The sequence below is a fragment of the Clupea harengus genome, chromosome 12, assembly GCF_900700415.2.
Source record: "Clupea harengus chromosome 12, Ch_v2.0.2, whole genome shotgun sequence".
Lineage (NCBI taxonomy): Eukaryota > Metazoa > Chordata > Actinopteri > Clupeiformes > Clupeidae > Clupea > Clupea harengus.
Window position 1 is genome coordinate 22066754 of NC_045163.1, and position 21844 is coordinate 22088597.

At 44.0% G+C, this 21844-nt stretch overlaps 2 protein-coding genes and 1 long non-coding RNA gene across 3 annotated transcripts in view; 1 reads left to right on the forward strand and 2 right to left on the reverse strand.

Annotated features, from left to right (window-relative positions):
• Nucleotides 1–4328, reverse strand: part of LOC105902499 (MOB kinase activator 3B) — a 33219-nt gene extending 28891 nt beyond the window's left edge. Inside the window, exon 1 of the mRNA XM_012830086.3 lies at nt 4000–4328. The gene's annotated coding sequence lies outside the window, so the exon portion shown is untranslated. The remainder of the gene's footprint in view (nt 1–3999) is intronic.
• A 123-nt stretch (nt 4329–4451) lies between these two features.
• thap1 (THAP domain containing, apoptosis associated protein 1) lies at nt 4452–8639 on the reverse strand. The gene is made up of 3 exons (XM_012830040.3): nt 8507–8639; nt 7764–7959; nt 4452–7444 (listed from the first exon to the last, which is right to left on the reverse strand). The coding sequence occupies exons 1-3, from the start codon at nt 8575–8577 to the stop codon at nt 6953–6955; spliced, it is 759 nt and encodes a 252-aa protein (XP_012685494.2). The 5' UTR covers nt 8578–8639; the 3' UTR covers nt 4452–6952.
• Nucleotides 8640–8875: 236 nt separating this feature from the next.
• The window catches only part of LOC116222950, a 25042-nt gene continuing 12073 nt past the window's right edge, over nt 8876–21844 (forward strand). Inside the window, exon 1 of the long non-coding RNA XR_004164844.2 lies at nt 8876–9030. This is a non-coding gene — a long non-coding RNA (uncharacterized LOC116222950). The remainder of the gene's footprint in view (nt 9031–21844) is intronic.

Sequence of the window (21844 nt, forward strand, 5' to 3'; positions counted from 1 at the left end):
AACATCATCCTGTCTGAATCAGTTCACCACTGAATCTCAGCTCCTGTGGGATCGGGAACAGGGCACAGTGGGCAGACACCTGAGACGGGTCACGCCAGTTTAAGGACCTGCCGAACAAGAGCCTCATCGTGTTAGACCGGGGGGCAACCCGAACCTTCTGACCCCTGTGGAAAACAAAAGCTCCGGCGGGGCTACAGAACACTGACACTCAAGGCAGTCTGTGTTGCCTGAGGGGAAGATGACACGGCACATTCGGCTGGGATCTCACTCTACGTGAGGCGGACAGTACAGAGTAAGGTCAGAGAGGGACCCTCGCTCTGTGAAAGTGCAGTGGTCACGTCCTGCTTATCCAGACGACACTGCCAGGCCCCATCCATCCCTCAGTCAGACAGTTTGGCCCCTGGGAACTGGCATCCAGAGTAGGTGGGGGGAGAGGTTATTGAAGGTGGTTGAAGATGATGGGGAAAAAAAACTTGCATTGTCATACTGTTGTTGATGTGGAGATGGGCACACACACACACACACACACACACACACACACACACACACACAGTTGCTCACTCATTACAAAAAAAAGCCCTGAGTCAAAACTCGTGCCACGCTCTCTCCACAGCCTGCAGCTCTGCAAAACAAAAGCGCCAGCCTGCCCCTCCTGTTAGGGGATTACAGCACTCTGGTTTATTGGGATATGCGAAATGCATCTCTAAAGCATGTTTACAGCTGAGGGTGTGTGTGTGTGTGTGTGTGTCTGTGCCAGTGGGGTAGGGGTTGGGGGGAAAGGGGGCTGGCTATTTGGGTGAAGTCAGGCGCTCAGCCTCACACGAGGCTGTTTGTGTGTGTGTGTGTGTTTCTGCAGTTCAGAAAGCTTTCAGCAAGCTCAGTGAGAAATTAGCCAGAGCAGCAATGTTACGTTACGTTATGTACACAGCTAGAAACACCACGTGGACTTGTCCACTGTAAATACAGTGTCTGATATTACCCCTCAGAAAATGGAGGTTACTTTCACTAGGTTGTTAATGGAGTGAAAGTGTTTCTGTTCTTCCTCTGTGGCAAGGACATGACAGTCAGTCTTCAGTCAGGCTTGGGCGTTTTGCTTGCTGCTTTTGCTTCAAACGGTTAATCCTTGGAACAAACCTGTCAATATTTAACTTCTTGATTTGCAAATAAGCCAAGACCTGCTGCTGCACATTCCTATAGCCTGAGTCCATCCCTTTAGAAAAGCGGTCGGTCATGTTTCTACTACATTGCTGAATGGAGCCTGCTCTATTCATCAGACCTGATGTACAAAACTGAGGCATCATTGATTAGGAGTGACATCCAGAATGGACCCATCATTGATCAGCAATAACATCGCTTAAAAGCACAAATCACTGCAAAAAATGAAACAAAGAAGCATGCTACCCCCACTTCTTTCATCAATGTTGCTCCATGCTAAATCAGACATCTCTTCCTGAGAACAGGCAGAAACTGAAAGGGCATTGAGAAACGTGTAGGTTGTGTTGAAAAGCTCTTTGTATAGAGTGAAACCCCCTAAAAATAACCAATGCGTTTCTGACGTCTCTACACTACACGTGGGGCGTTCAACGCCCTAACTGCCCCTCAATTACAAGGCCAGCCCATTGTTGAGAGAAGGTCTGTTTAAAGATGGTTCAGTGAGGGAGGTTGAATGCTGGGCGTTAACGGGAGTTATGTTTGAGATGCACGGAAAGTTATGAAATCAGCTAATCAACTCAAGCAGGACTGGCCCTCGAGGAGGTACAGAGGCTCGCTGTCCCAAAGAAAAGAGTGGCCGTTGGAGGGAAGCGAGAGAGCTTTGTTCCAGCCATTCAGCCCACACAAATACTCTGGCTTCATATGGAAATGGCCGAGGCAGCTGAGTGAGAGAGTGGAGGTGGAAGCTCATGTCCACTTCTCACATTCACATCGCGATTCAGGCCAGCGATGCTCATTACAAGCCAACCAAACAGAGTCTTTCACACAATCAATGGATAAGAGAATGAAAGGGAGTGGCTGAGAGAGAGAGAGAGCGAGAGAGAGAGAGAGAGAGAGAGAGAGAAAGAGACAGAGAAAGAGAAAGAGAAAGAGAAAGAGCGCTTCATTTGGCACACATAAATGACTGGTAAAAGTGTATAGTTTGTTCATTTTCAGAGCTGATCAAAACATCATCTGTCACTACTAAACATTCAGCGTGGTGCTGTTGTTGTTGCTGTTTGCTTTGATAATCCACGATGCGTATGATTTACACCTGGGCCCAGTGCGCTCTGTCCTTTAAACCTCTTGCTCTCAGTCTCGCTCTTGCTGGCAGGGTTGATGACAGCTGTGGTGGGGTTTTTTTTGGGAGGGAGTTTATATTGATCTTTTGTTATATTGTTGGATTTAACTTTTGTTGTTGTAACCAAATCCCTTTTCTTTGTTGCCCATTTCCATCCCAGTCTTTGAGTTGGACTGTGATAATGATCAAACCAAACCAAACCAGACTGCATGCATAATATCACAACACCTCCCCTCAAGCGAGCACTCCGCATGGGGGGGGGGTAGAATACATCTTCTGCTTTTGACCGACAAGGCTTCAACAGTGAAACAGCATGTGTCCAAGCTGGACTCAACACTAGGATACAGTGGATGAAAAAAAAAATAAAAGAAACATGCCTTGGTTGCCTGACACAACGCTGTGTAACAATGGCCTGTGGGCACATTCAGCCGGTTGCATAATGGGGCCTTCAAGTTCAATTAAATGTGACAGAGAGCTGAGACACGGAGAGGAAGCAGCTTAGGCCACGACTCAGAGCAGAGCAGAGCAGGACAGAACAGTGGCTCTATTTCGCATCAGCTCCCATAGCTCTTGTGCCTGGTCATGGGAAAGGGACCCCTCTCAAAGGGGAGAAGAACCAGTAGGCTAACAGCATAGGAAATGTTCACAGAGGAAACTGCTGCTCGTAGTTTTCAGGAGTTGGATGTTACACAGACTGAATTTCATTGACGGAGACCCAAGACAGTTCGGGCCCAGAAGTACATGCAACATTTGATTCACCAATACAAGTGATTCTCAAGTAGAGACGAGGGCCTCAAAAAAGGTTGCGCCGCCTCGACTGGCACTGATAGGGCCATGTTCGGCATATACTCATTCGAAGCTGCTATTTTTCTGATGCCTTACTTTCTCAAGGAAAACAATTTCCCATGAGTTCCACTGACTACTTGAGTTGCTGTAATTGTCACTGGTGCACAGGACAGTTCTGTTGCTCTCCACTCCAAATGGAGGTGGAAGGGGCCAAAGGTCAGAGGTTAACTCAGCAGTGTGATCACATTCCCCACGTAACGGTCTCGTGCGCAAACTAACAACAGAACAACCTCTGTTATGAGCTACAACTAAATACTATGGCAACCTGAATCCATTTGCTCGAAACACCCGGTCAAGTTACGCACCAACGTTATGTTCCACGCTGAGGTCAAGGCTCGGAAAACAGCATAATCCAAGAGTAGAGCAAAAGCATCCACTGTATGGAGACGAACTATGGGCAGGGACCCAGAGACGGAGAGGAACAGGCAGAAATGTTGACTATGCCTTTGCCAACGCAGAGAGGGTTCATTTGGCCGAAGTTACGGTAGCGTGCATGACAATATTTCACCGACTGTACGCGGTGAGGTAGTTCTACCGAGTTATATGTACAGGACAGATCAGGAATGCGATTGCGTAGTCGTTAAAACAGTAATCAAACAGTAACCTACCTCACTATGCTCATAATATTTAGCCTTAACTATATAAACTAAATGTATAAAATGTTTCTGCTCTTAATAGTCATATCAGGATCAGAGGATGCCGACATCAGAAAGTAGCATTCACGTGGAAAGAGAAAGTTGTTCGGTAAACTACAACTGCTCAACAATGCCCTATTTAAAAAAAAAATGTTTTGAAAGGCAGTATGCGCGCTCTTTTTATTCGTAAACATAATTCATAGAAATGGCAAGTGAAACCGATTTATAAGATTAAAAAACCCTTACCTTTGTACACAACGTTGTCCACGAGTTCTTGTCCCATACAGAACTGTAACAGTCTCGACTCCCGCTTACCATCTATCTGCGACTGTCCGGGGGACCGAGCAAATCACATCACAGCAGCCAATGGGAACACTTCCGACGCTCAGAGTATGGCTCCAATCAGATGTGAGTAGGATTTAGAGAGTAGACGATAAAAAGCCTGATGTTTCTCGACCAAAGGAATGAAAAACTAAAAAAAAAACATAAAAAAAAGTGTAGAAGGACAGCAAGCCGCTAACTACACCCTATACAATGAAGTTACAAACTGTTTATGAATTAGATTATGCATCAGGTATTGACGGCTGATCAAACTCAATATGACTGACCATGGCGCCATCTTGCGGTGTTGCCTGGTTGTCACAACAGCAAAGAAAAGTTGTGGCAAAAAGTCTAGCATCCTGTGGAGTAGGCGGAGATAATATGCATGTGTTTATTGTGAACATCACTCATTCTGCATTCAAGCATACAACACTCAAATTAAGGTAGTAAGGACACTATTACTGTAAATGACATATGGAAGTATCAAAGCCTAGAAACATGAGAAGATGACATTTGTAGTAACAAGGCTTCTTTCCCTTTGCCCTCAGATTAGAATGAGGTTGAAGCCCATGATTTACAGTATGTATACCTTTCTCTTTTTATTCAGCGGCAACCTTCACAACAACCTCTGATATGTCTCCTGAATTGGATGAGTGTCCAAGTCTCAAGTAATTTACTAATAGTCTGTCAAGACAAATCTGTTTGATTTTCACGGTGACTCTCCACAAAATGGATGGCTTTGAGGAAAAGTAGTGGTTACAAAAACCATTCATATACTACCTAACACCTGGAGAGTGTCTGCTGTCTCACATTCAGCTGAAGGGTAGAGCAGATTGTAGAGTGTAATGATTTAAAGAGGAGAAAAGGGAGGAGAGAACAGTCCATATGCTTCAATGATTGCACGGGCAGAGAGTAAGGCAACTATGTTCTCACGAAGAAAAAAAAATCCTTTTTTGCCAAAAGGTCCATGTTCAAGTGCTTTTTTTTTGTTGTAAATATGGCTTTCATTTGTCAGCTGAGGTGAAGGGGAGAAATCATGAGGGAAAAATAAATAATAATGTAAAAACAGATGTCACAGAAAACAAAGCAGTTTACAAAAGGAGTCACACTCCAATAGCTCCCTCTCAAATCAAGTTTTCCAGTTATAAACATTACGTTGTGTACTAAACCACTCACATTTCCATAACCTGATGAATGTGCATAATAGCATGTATAATAATAATAATTATAATAATAATATATATCACAGACTTCTTCACATATTAGTGACTTATCGAAATAAGAAACAAATGCAATACATATCCAATTGTCCATTTCATTTCGTTGTGTAACTATTCTGGCACTCTTACAGTGACAGTATCATCAAAAATACCAGTATCATATTCATAACATGATTTCTCTTCATAAAGTGTCATGTGAAATACGTTATTACTTTTTAACAACCATATGACATATGCCACACGACAACCAGGTCAAATGGCTTTTTGGTAAATCTTTGTTTAGTGCCACTGATCGGGCAGCATTACTGCTTCCATCACTGGAACCATACAATGTGTCAGCGAGAGCATCATTAGCCGTCATGAAAAGGTTTGACACCTCATGACAGCTAAGGATGTTTGACGGTCAGAGGACAGCCTTCAAGTTTCCCAAAAGGGTCAGCAAGGTATTAGCCTACTAGAGAAGAAAACGAGCAGTGGTACGTCAGGCAACGTCAAGTCACCTTCCTCTTAAAGAAGTTCCAGCCCAAAAGGAAAAATGATACCTTTTCTCCTCGTACACAAGTAAAACAACTAGATTTCTTACTGTCCGCAATAACCAGCTTGGTTAACAGCAGCATGACATATTGCCATCATCAAATGTCTTGCCGATTTACTTGTATACCACAAGGTGAAGGTTTTTAGACAGCAAAAAAACGATGACATGACATACATAAGTGAACAGGAAGGCTGACGGCAGTAGACATTTCCTTAAATAATATTCAACTTAAAGTGTTTCTTTTTCAAGTAGAGGTCAGTTTAGATTTTCACTAGCCGCTAGTTCAGCTTACACCAAAGTGCCAGTGAAATAACAGCTGGAGAAGCATGACACAGAACCACAGATAGGGAATCATGTTGTACCAGAGTCCTGCGAACTGGTCAAACCAGCTCACCGTCATTTCGACAACAAATGAAGACAACCCATCCCGTAACTTTGAAAGTCGACATGTCGTTAACATGTAGTTAATGTCTGTTGCAGCAAATCTCACATCTCTGCCATGGTGTGATGTCCCTAGCTTTTGCTCCTTTGTTGATCCGGAAATGTTAACTCCTATGTCAAACAATGGCAATTGACCCCCCTAATGAGCCAGGTTCAGCTAAAGATGTCTCTTGTAAAGGGAGTCTTTTCCTTAACTGAGCTGCACTAGTGGGACATGCATACTGTAATATACATGTAGGTCCACATAAGGGGTGGTGTGGATCAAAACATCTCAATTCTCAATCCAATGTTTTGCATTATGCGGATGTAAAGTGGAGAAGGGGAAATCTTGATTGAGCTAAATTACCCTGGACTCTTTATGGGGGAGCAACTGAACCTGAAACAACTTGAACTGTTGGCATCTTCAACAGACGCTGTTGCAGTTTGGCCTCTTACTTTCATTTCACTCCAGGGTCTTCTAGTTGAGTATTTTGGAGCGACCAAAGAGAACGGATAAAACTAAACCACAAAAAAATTGAAAAACAACACCCTGACAACCTAACTGTTGTCTTGCTCTCTCAACACGATAGTTGTGCAAACAACACTGCAGTCTTTCTCTTTCAGAGTGTGTGCAAGACAGACGCGTGTGTGTGTGTGTATGTGCGTGTACATGTTTTTTTTTGTCAGGTGGTTTCTCTTCTCCTCATAGGACATCGGCAGACTCGATTCCCTTCAGCACGTCGTAGAGTTCCTTTGGCAGGATGACGTAGCTCTCGCCCCCCAGGGCCAGGTCCTTGACCTGCTTCTGGAGGTCGCCGACGGCCTTGAGCCTTTGCAGCTGCCGCTCCTGCCGCCTGCACCGCTGCTGCACCGTCTTCAGCTTCTTGCGCAGGCGCTCCACCTGCTCCTCTAGCTGCTCGATGCGCCGCTTCTGCTGCAGCGAGTCCTCCACCGTGTAGTTGTGGTCGCAGGAGACCGACGCGCTCTGCTGCAGGCCCTCCAGTCCCTCGGCTGCCTCGTCCTCCTCCTGGCTGCTCTCCACCAACGCTGTGGTCAGTCCTGGGGGTCCGGCCGTGGCTCCAGGGTCGCAGGGAGGGGGCTGAGTGGTGAGAGGCTGCACCTCCTCTGCCTCGGGCAGGGGAAGGGACAGGGAAAAGTCCACCTGTGCAGGGTACATCTGCTGCAAGGACTCCCCCTGAGGAAGGAAGACAGACTGTGAGCAGCAGCAGCTAGTTGGAGGTCCTTCCAACAGGGAGCAGGTCTGTCTCAGAATTGCTCTTTGGGTCCCGCTGTCCATATCCCTTCCATTGTTGGTCCAATCCTGACCTCACCTGGCCTCGGAACAGATTTGGCCCTGACCTAGTGGATTTGGGTCAGATCAGGGCCAGATGCATTCCAGAGGCAGACTCTACAAGTTCAGGACATTGGAGGTAGCACCAACTAATTGGGTTGGGTGTAGGGTGTTGAGTTTCAGTGTAAATAATGAGTCCCAGTGATCCACTCGTGGACATTACCTTAACCTGTAGTTTACTGAAGCTGAAGAGGGAAGGTACGGCATTCTCTTTCAACACACGGTTGTTGCACTCGCGTTTGAAGCAGTCTTTGGCGAAGTGCTGGGAGCAGATGTTGCTGTATTTGGTAGGTTTGAAATTGTGCCTCCTCATCGCTGCTACCCATTTTCCACAAACATCTGGCCTTGCAAGTGGGAATCTAAGGTTTTAGAAAGAAAATACAGAACTGAAAGTCTGACAGAAAAAATTACTTTGTTATATGACCCATCCAGATATGATCTGAGAGTTATTATAGTTTAACTGACATTTTGAAGTTGATGTTTACCGGCCATCAAATTTGTTATTTCCGTGATTCTTTTTGGAAGGGAATCACCGTGCGTGACTAGTTATAACTAACGTTACTAGTCATAGTCAAACTCATGAACATAACCAACGACAGATTTCCGAAGAGTCTCGACGTAAATGTCAATATGCTTTACCTACCATAGCCTAAAACCTAGACGAAAGATACATTTCGGTTGTGCATGATCACTAAACCAAAATCAAAACATTTCGGGGGCAGCGAAAACAGCAAGACATTTTGTCACAACAACTGGGTGTCACATGCGGGGCACAGACTCAGAAGTTAAGCTGACCACATGGTTTTGCAATATTGCGAGGACGTGGTGGAAAGATCACAGCAACTGTGTTAGCAGAGTGCGAGATATTAGCCAGCCATCAGCAAGTGACCATGGAGTTGGACTTACTTGTGGAAAGAGATATTTTTGTCTTTGTGGTATCTATTTTTACATCCGTACGCTGAACAAGATTGAACCATTGTTTCGATCGCGGTGCCACAGATGATGACAACCTTGGATAACGATATCGTTTTTCAATCTGACGTTTATTTACTTGTCCTCCACTGAAGAGGTGCCATCCAGTATCCAAAATGGCTGAAATGGCTTCGATTGAAGTCACATGACCATCTATATGAGCCGAGATTGGTGTGTGTGAGTGAAGGATTTCCACATAACGTGACATGCTGTCGGATGTAAATAAAAATAAGTTATCCTCAACAGGAGAAAGTTGCCCCGTCGTAATATTTTTATCAGCTACTTTCATCTTTTTTGCACCAGACTGATGAATGAGCAGGATGTTCCCGCAGCCCCGTAGTTAGCAACAGTATAGTGGGTGTTTAAATAATTTGTTTTACCATTCAAGAATTTAAAGTTGCCACATTGACTGACAGAGAAAACACGTGGAATCGAATAGAGAGCTGGGCTTGCTACAGGTCGGTGTTGGTTAAATATATTTATTTGATATATTATGTTATATATATTTTATAATAGGCCTACCTGTTGTGAGGTTAACGTGTTTGAACAGGAACCGTCAGACAGGAGACACAGTTTGAGATTTCACCAGCACAGAACAGCTGTCTCATAAAACGTGTAGAACTGCAGGCCTACAAGAGTAATCTCTTCGCTGAAAAGTTCATCTCTGCTGAGTAAAAGGGATTTTTATCAATATGACACTAACAAAAATGACAATATTGCCAAGACTAACTGATGCAGTTTCAAGAAATCAGATGTAAATCAAGTGAACTGCTCATATAGCCTAGTTTTGTAGCCAGGCCCACTGGAGAAAATGACTCACGCGAAATACACTGAATCTACTGCACGACACTGATGTAACCGATATTAATGGGCTAGTCTGCCGAAAATAATAATACATTATATTTATATAGCTCATTTCGGGGTACTCAAATACTCTTTAAATGCATTCAAAATAATCAAAAGAAACAATACAATTAGAACACATAACACACCACATTAATTGTTAACAGTTCTGAAGAGGTGGGTTTTGAGAAGTGGTTTGAACATGGACAGGTCGGTGCAGTCTCGGATGTGAAAGAGTTCCAGAGGGAGGGGGTCACCCCGGTGCTTGGTTCCGAGGGGTATGGACAGGAGTTTGGCGTATATGACTCAGAGGTTGCAGGTGCGTGGGGAGGGAGACTAGAGTTATGATGGTGAGGCAGAAGTTATGGTTTTTTGTGTGTGAGGGATTTGGGACGGCTGTGATCATAGCAGCTGTCGGATAGTCCGTCCTATTGTCTTTTCATAACCAATTTTCTTTGAAAACGTCATGAGGACTTAAGAAAAGACAACCGTGGTGCTAAGAGAATCGGACTGTTAGTAATTATGCGAAGGCGGGTGTTATGGATGTGCGTCACGTTGATCGGTTGTTGTTGTTGCTGCTGCTGCTGCTGCAAGGAATTGTGGGGCGATGTAATCCCCTTTCCTTTCGTAAAGGATGCTGAAGGTGATGGGAAAGGAATCACTGAATCACCTTTCCTTCAGAGAATTCGACTAGCTCTTGGCTGCCACTTAGCTACATCTGGGTCATTTCACTCAGGAGGAACCTTCTTAAGCAAAAAAGACTATCCGAAAACTGGGCCCATGTCTTATTTATCACAGTTTAGTTTGAATAAGTAAGCTTGCATCCATGATGTAATTGCAGGAATACAGTTGGTCAGAGTGCAGTGAGTTGCAGTGGTGTTTGATTTGGTGGAGATGTAGAGCAGGACGTCGTCAGCATAGCAGTGAAAGTGGAGACCATGACCACATATGATGTTATCAAGGGGGAGCATGTAGAGGATGACTAGGTGAGGACAAAGCACCGAACCCTGAGTGCAGATGTTGATGTTGAGGAACTGTTGTCGGTTTGTGAGACGTGACCTTAGCGCGGAGAGGGCAGAGCCAGTGATGTTGAGGGAGGATTCAAGGAAGGAGAGAAGGCTGGTGTGATTGATGGTGTCAAAAGCTGCAGTGAAGTCGAGGAGGATGAGACTGCTGAACTCACCAGAGTTTCAGGAGAGGAGGAGGTCATGGGTGACGTTGAGGAGGGCTGATTCTGCGCTATACTGTGAGTGGAAACCAGATTGAAATGGTTAAAACATGGCATTGGAGGTAAGGTGGCCTTTGAGTTGGGTGGCGACGACACGCTCCAGTATTTTTGACTGAAAGGGAGATTGGAGATGGGCCGGTAATTACTCACGATGTCAGGATCGAGTCTGGGTTTTTTGAGAATGGGGGTGACGGCAACCAGTTTGAGTGTTTGGGGTACTGAGCCAGAGGTGATGGAGGAGTTCATTGTTTTTGTGCTGAGTGAGGAGCTAGCTGGGAAACAATCCTTGAATGGAATGGAATCCAGAACACAGGTGGAGCTTCTCATTCCTACCCCAGACTCAGACAGTTCAGCTGGGGACACAGGGCAGAACTGAGACAGTGGTAAATGGGGGGGGGGGGGGGGGGGGGGGGGGGCGGCAGGTGGGGAGATGGAGAGTGCAGGAGTGGTGGTCAGATGGCGTCAATTTTAGTTTGAAAAAAAAATGAAAGGAAAGAGTTGCACTTGTTAACTGTGGAGGCTCTGGAGGTGTTGTCACTGGGTTTGAGGAGTTTGTGTATTGTGGAGAAGAGAGCCGTTGGGTGGGTGGAGCCAGAATGTGTACGGTCTGAGTAGTAGGTGGACCAGGCTGTGGTGGGTACTGTTGAGGGTAGTAGGCTTGAAGATGTACTGTTGGACCCGTTTTCTTATGGGATTTCATTTGGTGGAGTTCAGGTGTGTGAATGAGACTATTTTGGATGTAATGGGAGCCAGCTGATCAAGACAGGTGGAGAGCGTGTCATTATAATAGTTTGACAATATCAGAGGGATTACTAAGCGGTGGGGGAGGGGAGGCAAACATTTCAGTGGCAAGAGAGCTGAGGGAGAGGGAGATTTGAGATTTCTGAAGGATATTTTGCGTTTTTCTTTTAGGATGGGGATTGGGATATCGATGTCTATACTGATTGACAGGTGGTCAGAGATATTGAGGTTGAAGCTGGAGAGTTTATGTTTTGTAGAGCAGGAGGGCAGTCTAGAATGTGACCACGCAAGTTGAGTGGGCAAGTTCATATGTTGTGGAAAATTAAAGGATTATTATTATTATTATTGTTATTATTATTATTATTATTGTTATTATTATTATTATTATTAACAGTTCCAGGAGTTCTATAGCAAGTCTACAGTCAGTGTCGTCAATATGGATTTTAAAGTCACCTAGGAGGAGAACAGAAGGTGAGATGGCACATAGCTGGGTCAAGAAATCAGATAAATCAGAGAGAGGGGGGGCAGTAGGTTATGGCATTGACCAGAGGAGTGGGACCGGAGAGTTTGAAGGCAAAGTGTTCAAAGGAATGAGCAGCAGGAATAGAGATAGTAGTTGTTGTAATGTCTTCTCTGTAAACAGCAGTAACACCATCTCCCCGCACATCAGAGCAAAAGCATAAACACGTCCTGCATTACAACTTTTATCCACAGAGGGGCAGTATGACATTAAAAAAAAGCTCTGTGTATGTGAACATGTATGTTACAAATCAACCACTAGCCGCCCGCAGTTACACAAGTCCGGTAATTCAATTTGATGAGCAATGGTAAACTTTACACATTATTTCGCTTTGGTTGGTAACATGGTCATTATGGGAAAAAAACATTTGCTCCCCATGTTGTTTTCACCCACCCTCCTCTTCCACTGCAGCACTGTGTGTATAGCAAATAGTCTTTTCTACTTTATGGTTTATTTACTTGTGTTTGAAAGTATTTATAAAATTTAGGCTTAGCCACCAAGCTTGGCTTAATTAGGAAAGAAATGTTATAATTATGAGTGATAACACCAGAACAAAGTCACTTGCTTTTGACACTTTGAAAAAGATTTATTTAAATCTCCTCTGTAAATCTCCTACTGCTCACAATCCCTGCATTTACAAATTACACTACATGAAGGGAGGGATTAATCACATGTTCATTTGCATTTCTCTGCTGACATATAATTACTGTAATAGCCACCTACACTAGGAAGTACCTAGGTCTCACAAAGTCACCCAGCTTTGTCAAAGTGTCTGATAATTACTCATGTTGGGGTAGCACTTTGGGTCAGTGCAGACTGAGGTGTTTTTTCAGAGGTGTTCCTATTAAATGATGCAAGCTTGCAACATCTTAACAAAATTTCACGCAGTTTGTCAACATGTTTTTTTCCCCAAAAAGTTTCCTTGCGTGGTCAGATGAGCTAAAAGCAAATAAGACGGTTTGTGGCTTAGTTTTCTTTAGTCTTGAAGGAATTTTTGTTTGCTGGGGAGGGGGGATTATGCATATACTGTATCTCTGTGTGTGTGTGTGTGTCATTGTTAAATGAAGGGGGGGGGGGGACTTCCAGGGTGATTGTGTGAGAGAGGCTGATTTTAAAGAATCTGTACGGATCAACTAGCTGAGCTACTCATGGTCTTCTCCACTGTACCCACTTTAGCTTCTCTTACCGGGGAGTAGAGGAATCTGTGTTTTTATTCACACGCAATCTTGCACAACAGGAATTGAGCAAAAAAGAAAAGCTGGGGTTTTTCCTGTTCCGGATAACTTGCTACATCATTTGCGTCAATCGCACAAGCCCAGGCGACAGCTCTGTTCATTTGCTCAACATCTGACATGGACTTGTGAGAGGCTTTGAGTAACTCTCCCCAGCTGACTTGTAACAGCAACGCTGATGGTTATCCTTTTGCTGTGACACACTTATTCACTCCAGTGCACTTCTCTATAAATGCCTAGCCTATTCATGATATTGTTCCTTTCTTTTTTTTTTCAGTTAAATACATACTCTGGAGCTCGTACCTGTAGTTTTTCACACACTCATCTGTCAACCCTTTCAATTCCACCCTTTTCTCTCTCTGTTCTCTCCCAGGGCAGTGTATGACTGTGCTGAGCTGCTCATGCATAACAGAGAGACGTCTCCACCTGATAGCAGATATCAGATAGCAGTGGAGTTCAAAGTGGGATCGGGGCCGCATCCGGGTCACACCTGGCCCAGGTGCGGCTGCTTTCCCGCCAGTGTAGTCATTGATGAGTGTGTGTATAGACCTCTGCGGAGATATGAAAAATCGTTCATCCACAAACTACCATGTGGCTGGCTCTACAAAGCATTTGGCCTTGCATCAGAAAAGCATGTTTTGAGCTGTCGTTCTTGAAACGTGTCGGGTGATGCATGCACTGCTGCTACATCTGAAGGAAGTTTTGAGAACTGACAGTGGCAGAAGTCACTCTCGTGAAAGAGCTGAGGGTATATGTTTGTGTTTATACATTTATGATGTAGAGGCTAAAGAGAAAAGAAAGTAGTATTTTCCACATTTATGATATCAAAGAGTTATCAGTGTTGTGTGTATGGTTTCTCATATTGTTGATAGAAAAAAAAAACTTTACTTTGAGTTATTCTAGTCAGAAAGAGTAGGGTTGGCCATATCAAAAATAGGGTTTGTTTTGATGAAATCACATCAAGAGAATGCATGGTAACCAAGAAATAACAAAAGCCATGTGATGGCAGAAATGTATTTAATGTAATAAAACATTTTTATGATGGAGACCAAAATAAAACAAATATAAAGCTGAGTATGAACAGATACATGTCTTTATATGGATTTCTGAAAATTGGATTTTGAAAATTGAGGTCAAACATTTAAAAAAGGCATTGTGTACTGTATGCATTATAATGTATGGCCTCGTGAAGACCCTATGAGACTGGACAATTTAGTTGTGTTAATGCCCAGCTATTCTCTTCCTTCATGTAACAAGAATTTTAGTCAAGGTTTTCCCTCATTTATACAAGCCTAATTAATCCTGATTGTTTTAACACACACACACACACACACACACACACACAAACGGGGTACCCAGAAGCACAGCGCTCAAACGCAGCAGAAGTGAGAATAAATCTACATGGAGTAAGGCAGGAAGGAGTCGTTAGCTGGAGCCGGGAGGAGATACAAGCGTTTCTTTTTTTTTTTCGTGGCTCTGCCGTTGCCTCTCCGACTTCCTGGCAGCAGCCCTCTCCATTCGCTGTTGGTGAAACACCAGTTCATTTGCATTCCACAAATCCAGACGCACAAGAATATGCAGTAATGGGCATTTCCTACACAGTCATGCCTGTTCCGTGCAGCGGGGCCGCGGGCGAGTTTGCGTCACATTTAAGGCTGGCAAGGATTTTAAAGCCCACTTAATCTGATTAGCTGCAACACCCCACAAGCTTCCAGGCACACACTTTTCAAATTAAAATAAAAGACCATTTTTTAAAAGTTTATTTTTACAGGAACACAAAATGTTTGTTTGCAAAGTAACAAAAAAAAAAAGGGGGAAAGGGGTTATCACAGTTTTCCTTCTTCAGTGATGAACATAGTGCAGAATGTGTTTCAATTGGACAGGTGTAGCAAATACTGTAGTCTTTTCTTCTCTGCCTCCTCCCTTTTTACCCAGAAGGATGAGGAACTAGACTGATAATTGGTGCTTTCATCCAGCCTGGCTGGTTTGTCTGTTCTTGTTTGCCACAATGGGTGGCCATCACGGTATAAAAATATATGTTGCGAAGGACCTTTGGTTTTCTGAAGGTCATAATTTTGCTGTCTTTCCATGCAAGGCCATCCAAAGAAATATCTCAGTTATGTGACTACCTCTTTTAGGTGGGATTGTCAGATGGAAAAATGAGTGTGGCCTTTCATTTCAGTGTAGACCATTTGTGTTGTAAACAGCCACTGGTGAATGAGTTTGTCTTGAGTGTGGCTTCTGTGTTCTGGTCAGAGAATTGTATCCTATTTGTGTTCCTAGCAACAGCCAATGCCAAAGCAGAGCGTAAGACCCCGAGTCACCTGTTTTGGGCCGCAGCAGCAAAGGCAGTGATTAAATGGAGTTGCTCATTGGGATTTGACTGCCGTAAGGCAGTTTGATGGGAGACTGCCAAGAAAACTGCCTGAGATTCTGGATTGAAGGAACACCATCCCTTTTATTTAGCCGTTTTTTCCATGTAAACAATTCCACCCACTGGTGAGTCTTCGTCTGGCTGATGTATTGAATTGAATGAGTAATTGCCAATGGTGGAAGTCTTTAGGATTTTTTCCCATTCATCTTCATTGTCTGTTTTTCCTCTTCCTCTTCCTCGTGGCATTCTTGAAGATTGATGTCGAACGTAAGCCTGAAAACATCACAACACCGTAGGACTATGTGCGGCAACGAGCCAAATGGCCACTCTTAAGGGCTACACCCACAACGCCTCAGCCCAACAAGCAGAGGTGTGCCTTGGCAGAAATGTGCCAGGGCGCTCTGGGTGGACTCGTAACCCCCCCTGCCACTGAGCGTACGCCAGGCACAGGCACGGGCGTAAGGGAGGGGAATGATGGGGGTGGGGGGGGGCGTGTGTGTGTGTGTGTGTGCTGTGTGGCCAGTTGCTCGCTTGCGCACAGAGCGCGGGGCTGAGGGAATGAGCTCAGAGGAGTCGCGGCCAAGGGAAGCTGATGTCATTGGAGCTGATAACAGCTTTCAGATGTGTTTTTGCTTGCTGTGGCCAGCACAAGGCCCTCTTATTCCATTACACATTACAGAGGCATTGGCCCAGCTGCCAAATAATCGCGCAGTGATGTCACAGGCAGTGTGTGGGGTTCGGGGGACATTCTGGAACAACAGTGTGCCATGCCAACAAGGCGCTAGCGTAGTGCTGCCGACTGTATCAGAGGCTGGCGTGAATAGCTTGGCACTGTATGTGTGTAACATAAGAAAACAGAATACTAGTCTGCCCACAAGGTGTTGAAGAATGTCATGACTGATTTAGCTGCTGTTATATAACATTTGGATTTATTCAGCATACGTTTGTTAAGGAAAGAATAGATATTTAAAGTGAAAATGCTAAGTATCCACCTCTTTCACTTAATATTTGGTGGCTAATAGTTTTACTCATTTCAGTTTAATAATAGCATGTGATCATATTTACACGTATATAGCCTTCATGGTGACTGACTATATGTTTTTTTTTAAAATAAATGTTAGTAAAATACTCCGGATATTTGATAAGAAAACCTATTTTCATTGAGCGTCCCCCTTGCTGTTGCTCGAGCACATTTTAGAGTGGTGCTTTCTATCAAGTTTGGGTTACCCATGGAAACCAAGAAAATATTTGGATAAATCTGATACATGGACTAAGCTAGCATTAAAACCGAGGCGCATGTCATGAAAGCAAAACTGTCGCTTTTAAAATATGAGGTAATTTCTAAAGCCATAATTTAATCAATTCTGTAAAAATAAATATGGAGCATAATTGAACTCACAGACACAGAGGACTTGCATTTCAAAGCGGCATGTGGTGAAGACTTGAGCCTGATATACATGGGTCCCTTGGCTTCAAAGTGACCTGTGCTGTGTGCCTGACTTTAAGGAAATTAATTATAAACTGACGGAGGGATAGAAGCAGGGTTAGGACCTTGGGCCCAGGACCATAACTGGTTCAGGATGATATAACTAATTAAAAGATCATCTCACACACACACACACACACACACACACACACACACACGTACAAGTACACATGCACACACACACACACACACACTTACAAGTACACACACACACCCAAGTACACACACAAGCATGCGCACACACACACACACACACATAAAGCCGACGCATCTCAATGCAACACACACACATACATGTTCACACACACGTACACGTACACACACACACACACACACACACACACACACACACAATGTGTCTCTGTGAGAATAAACATGACATGAGTAATAATGGAAATTGATAAAGGGAACCAGTGATAAGAAGAGCATGCTGATAGGCACTTTTGAGGAAATGCACTAGGTGCTGCTGAAACTGATGTAATATATGAATACAGTAAAGATAACGTGAAGATAACTTCTGCATCACTGTGCTATCACACACATACTCGTGGACACTTTCACTTTTTTGTTTAACAGCGGAGGCCTTGTGCAGTTCGTCACACCTTAAATTTGAGATCCGTGATTCTAATCCGATACACTTTTTGTCAAATTCAAAAAATTGCTCCTCACGGTACTCTAGCTGAACTCTGGCGTTCGTTCACAGTCCTAGCTCTAGATGGGCAACAAACATAGTGGCTTGGACCGAGCCATAAACAATTCCAGCCAATCAACACGCTTCAGGAACATGGATGGGGAGGGGGTGTAATTTGATTGCCTTTTCAGCTCAAATATCGGCAACCTTTCACCAGAATCGTGGACTGCATCTTTAACTCTCTCACTGTAAATGTTTAATTCGTTGACCTTGTGTTGCATGCGAGTCACTGAAGGTGGACACCTATTAACAGCCTGGTGTGTTTACCGTGAAATTCTCCCCGGGTGCTTTTGTGCAGGGATGAGGCACACCAAACACAAACAATTAAGAGTTAATAAAAGAGAACCCACACGCTCAGCAGTCCCACAGTCACACTGAACACACACACACACACCCACACACACTCAAACAATTAAGAGTTAATAAAAGAGAACCCACACGCTCAGGGTGACAGGAGCCTTTGGTTCCCGACACTATTCAGTGTTTATCAGCGGGCGGGGAGGAGTGCATGTCACCCACCTGCTAGATTAGGCTCTTTGGTAGCCCAGGGTCAGAGGAGTACACACCCAAATGTGCCTTTGTCTGAGTGAATTGCCAAGGAGTGGCAGGCTAAATGGAGTATTAGAATCATTTATCTGCAAGTGTACTTCTTTTTTTTTTTTTTTTTCAAAGATGCCAGCCTTTCGCTATTGGGGCCAACGTGACTGATGAATTTATGGGATTTCTTGTGAATGTCGTTTAATCATACCGGTTTCTCAGGTTGAACAAGATACTGGTTAAACAACTTAATGTGACATGATTCAGTGGAAAAGAAGTCTTAATTTAAATAACTGAACAGTGAATGGTATGAGTGACAACTTAACCACAAACTTAATTTCGATTGTTTTCTTTGGAAAACATGATATTAGTTGAACATTTTGGCTCCTATGCCCTGTCTTGGTTCTACATATTAAGAACAGCCTATGGGCAAAATATCATATCAAATGTTTCACATTTTCAGTTTTAGATGAAATAACGAGGCACTGTGCCTTTAAATGCTGCAGTTGTGGTCATAATGGTCGTATCACTTCTGATGCATAAATGGAGGGGTAGTGTCTTGCATGACAGGTGGCTGGAGGGGTTAAGAAAAGGTCTCTTAATACAGACACGCAGTGACGTGGTCCTGCTCGAGTGTGATAGTAAATAAATCAGAGCCACGCGGACAGGAAAACAGACTCGACCTTGATTTATCCTATCATTTCCTGCACAGGGATGCGTTCGATAATACTTTTCAGCACAACCAATCGGATTAGATCATAGATTAGAGCTACTTAGTCAGCGCCTCGGCGGGCAGCTGTCCTTGTTGTCCAACTGCAGAGATGCTCCCACAATTCATCAGGCCCTTATCATCAGACCAGAAGTGTTTTATGTTTTCACTACCCCCCGTCCTATTGCCGAAATTAGTGTCCTCAGTTCTGGCCCCGTGGTTTGGTCTTGTTTTCACTTTTAGATAATTCCAGCATCAAAACCATCACCGCTCTCAAGGTTCAGTTGTCAATTTCAGTTTTTCTGTGGACAAACCTTGTTCCAGTTCTGCAATTTCATAATGATGCTCGTCAGTTGATTCTCACGTAAAGTTCTCCTTTGGAGCGTGTCAGCCTGTTGTGGCTACCTGTAGATAGAATTCCCCAGCCAAATATCACAGTAGGAGAAAAAATTCCCATTCATTGTTTTATGAACAGCAGTAGTGATTCACAAACTACTGAGGAAATAATTGTGGACTTCTTCATTTTCTTGTCATTTCATGGCATTTATGTGACACTGTGTCAGGTACCAAGATATCAATAGTGATGTATGATATCGGATGCACCTCTCTTCATAACATATTCTAACTACTGTTAACTACATTATACTTTTCAAAACTTCTTTATGATTCTACATGATGACATAGGAGATAATCTGTATTAATCTAAGGCTTTTCTTTCACTTACAGTGCTCTACCTTTCCATATTTCTCTATGGTCTTCACGCTTTTCTTTTACCTTTCCATATTTCTCTATGGTCTTCACGCTTTTCTTTTACCTTTCCATATTTCTCTATGGTCTTCACGCTTTTCTTTTACCTTTCCATATTTCTCTATGGTCTTCACGTTTTTCTTCCATATGTCTGCTGCTCCACATGCTTCTCCTGCTCTGACCCTGAGGAAGCAGGGGCGGTATTAAAATGAAAGGTATTTACTAAGAAAGATATGACTAAAGGGTGGTAGGGGGACTTTCAAAAGGCCGTGGGTGAGTTATGCTTGGCTTGGCTGCTGGCTGCAGTGTGAAGTGGAGGGGACTTCTAAACTACAGCTGATGTAATTTCATGCGAAATTTGAAAAAAGTGTTTGCCCAGTGCTTCCCCTCTATGGAAGTTGGTGGGTCTTGAGGTACTGAGTTGGATGTCAACGGCCATGTCATGTTGTTTTATGTCCTAAAACAATTGATATTCTTACCACATACATTGTTATGGTAATGTTCTTACTAATAGGTTTAGCCGTTAACGGTGGGTGTTACATTTCATTCTCTGATTTTTCATCGAATGAGTGATTGATGAGTGATTGATGACTGATTGTCACCTTAGTGGTTCTGGAAGTGTGACATCTAATGTGTAACAAGCACCACAAATTCCCCCAAAAATTATCTTAAAACGGTAAACTGCTTAATCTCTATTCTATTAAGGAATTCCATGTTACTGACATCACATCAGGCCGCAAGACCCGCACTTGTCCCTTAATCTGATCATAAGAGGGTTGGGTCGATTCCACCTTCATTTCACCTGCAAGGCTATGGGGGTCAGGTTATCTGAGCCAAGTGCAAAATAATCACTGACACGGTCAACAGAGAGGGCAGAGGAAGGGAAAGCAGAATCTGAAACTGGACCCGGCCCTAAGGCCCTCGGCTATAAGAGACACATTTCCTCCTAATCAGAACCAGTGTTGCGGGTCAAGGGCGCTGGTGTCCCTCTGCAGAGAGCTGTGGAGTGCACTAAACACACACACACACACACACACACACACACACACACACACACACACACACTCTGTGCTGGACTATATCTTCCCCAGCATCCCTGAGGATTCCGGCTAATAGGGGGCACCCCGTGTAAGAGGAGATGATATTTTGTCAAAACAGCCGTGTTTATGTGTCAAGGCTTCTCAATTTAATTGGCTGTAGTTTTACAACATGGCAGAATTTAGTCAATCCATTTTAGATAAGTCAAATGGAACTCGATTACATTCAATGGCTAAATGCTTTTACTGAACTCTCCAATGGAAGTGAATCTACTAAGTCCATTGGAAGCCTTTCCATTGGTGGTTTGTACCCCTCAGTTAACAAAATAAAGGACACACGTGTTTGAATCAGAAAACCAGTCAATGAAACCAATCTGTTCTCTCCATGACTCCCTTTTTACCACTCTGCCGGGTGACTTGCAACAGTAGTCATGCCCGGCCGAACATCTCCTCCCCCGTGTTTGCACATTGAGACGTAATGGCATTTGCCACTCGGGTCATTATGGTGATTAGAGGCACACGCAAATAGGGGAAGGTGGGGAGCGAGATGTGGTCTGATGCCCCCTACCTGATGCCCGGAGTCTGATGTGGTGAATGAACACTGGGCTGGCTGGCTGGCGGGCAGGTTTGTGTCCTCGCTGGGCAGGCTGGTCTGGTTTGTGCCCTCGCTTGGCCGTGCTGAACTCTCCCTGCTGTGTCCTCGCCTCGCATCAGGTCAGCCCTTCACATGGGAGCCCTTCTCATCTACTGATGTCCTTTTTTGTCGCCGTTGTTCTTCTTCTTTTTCTGTCCACTTCTTCTCCATCTTAGGCTTTGTTGTATTCTTCCTCTTCCTCTTCCTCTTTTATCTTGCACAAAATGACTCAAAATGACACCAAAACAACCACTCTATGGTGTAGGAAAGTGCCTTTCATTCAAGGGTGTGGAGAACTAGGAACAGGAGGTTTTAGAGGCTAGCCTTGATGGAAGTACTCTGAATTTGCACTTCCATTAAAAAAAAAACATTGTATGATGTGTAAAGTCACAGAATTGTGGCAAATAAAATGGTTTGTGCGTGTGTGTGTGTGTGTGTGTGTGTGTGTGTGTGTGCGCACCAGAGACGTTTCTGGGTTGGGGAGAGAATCCAC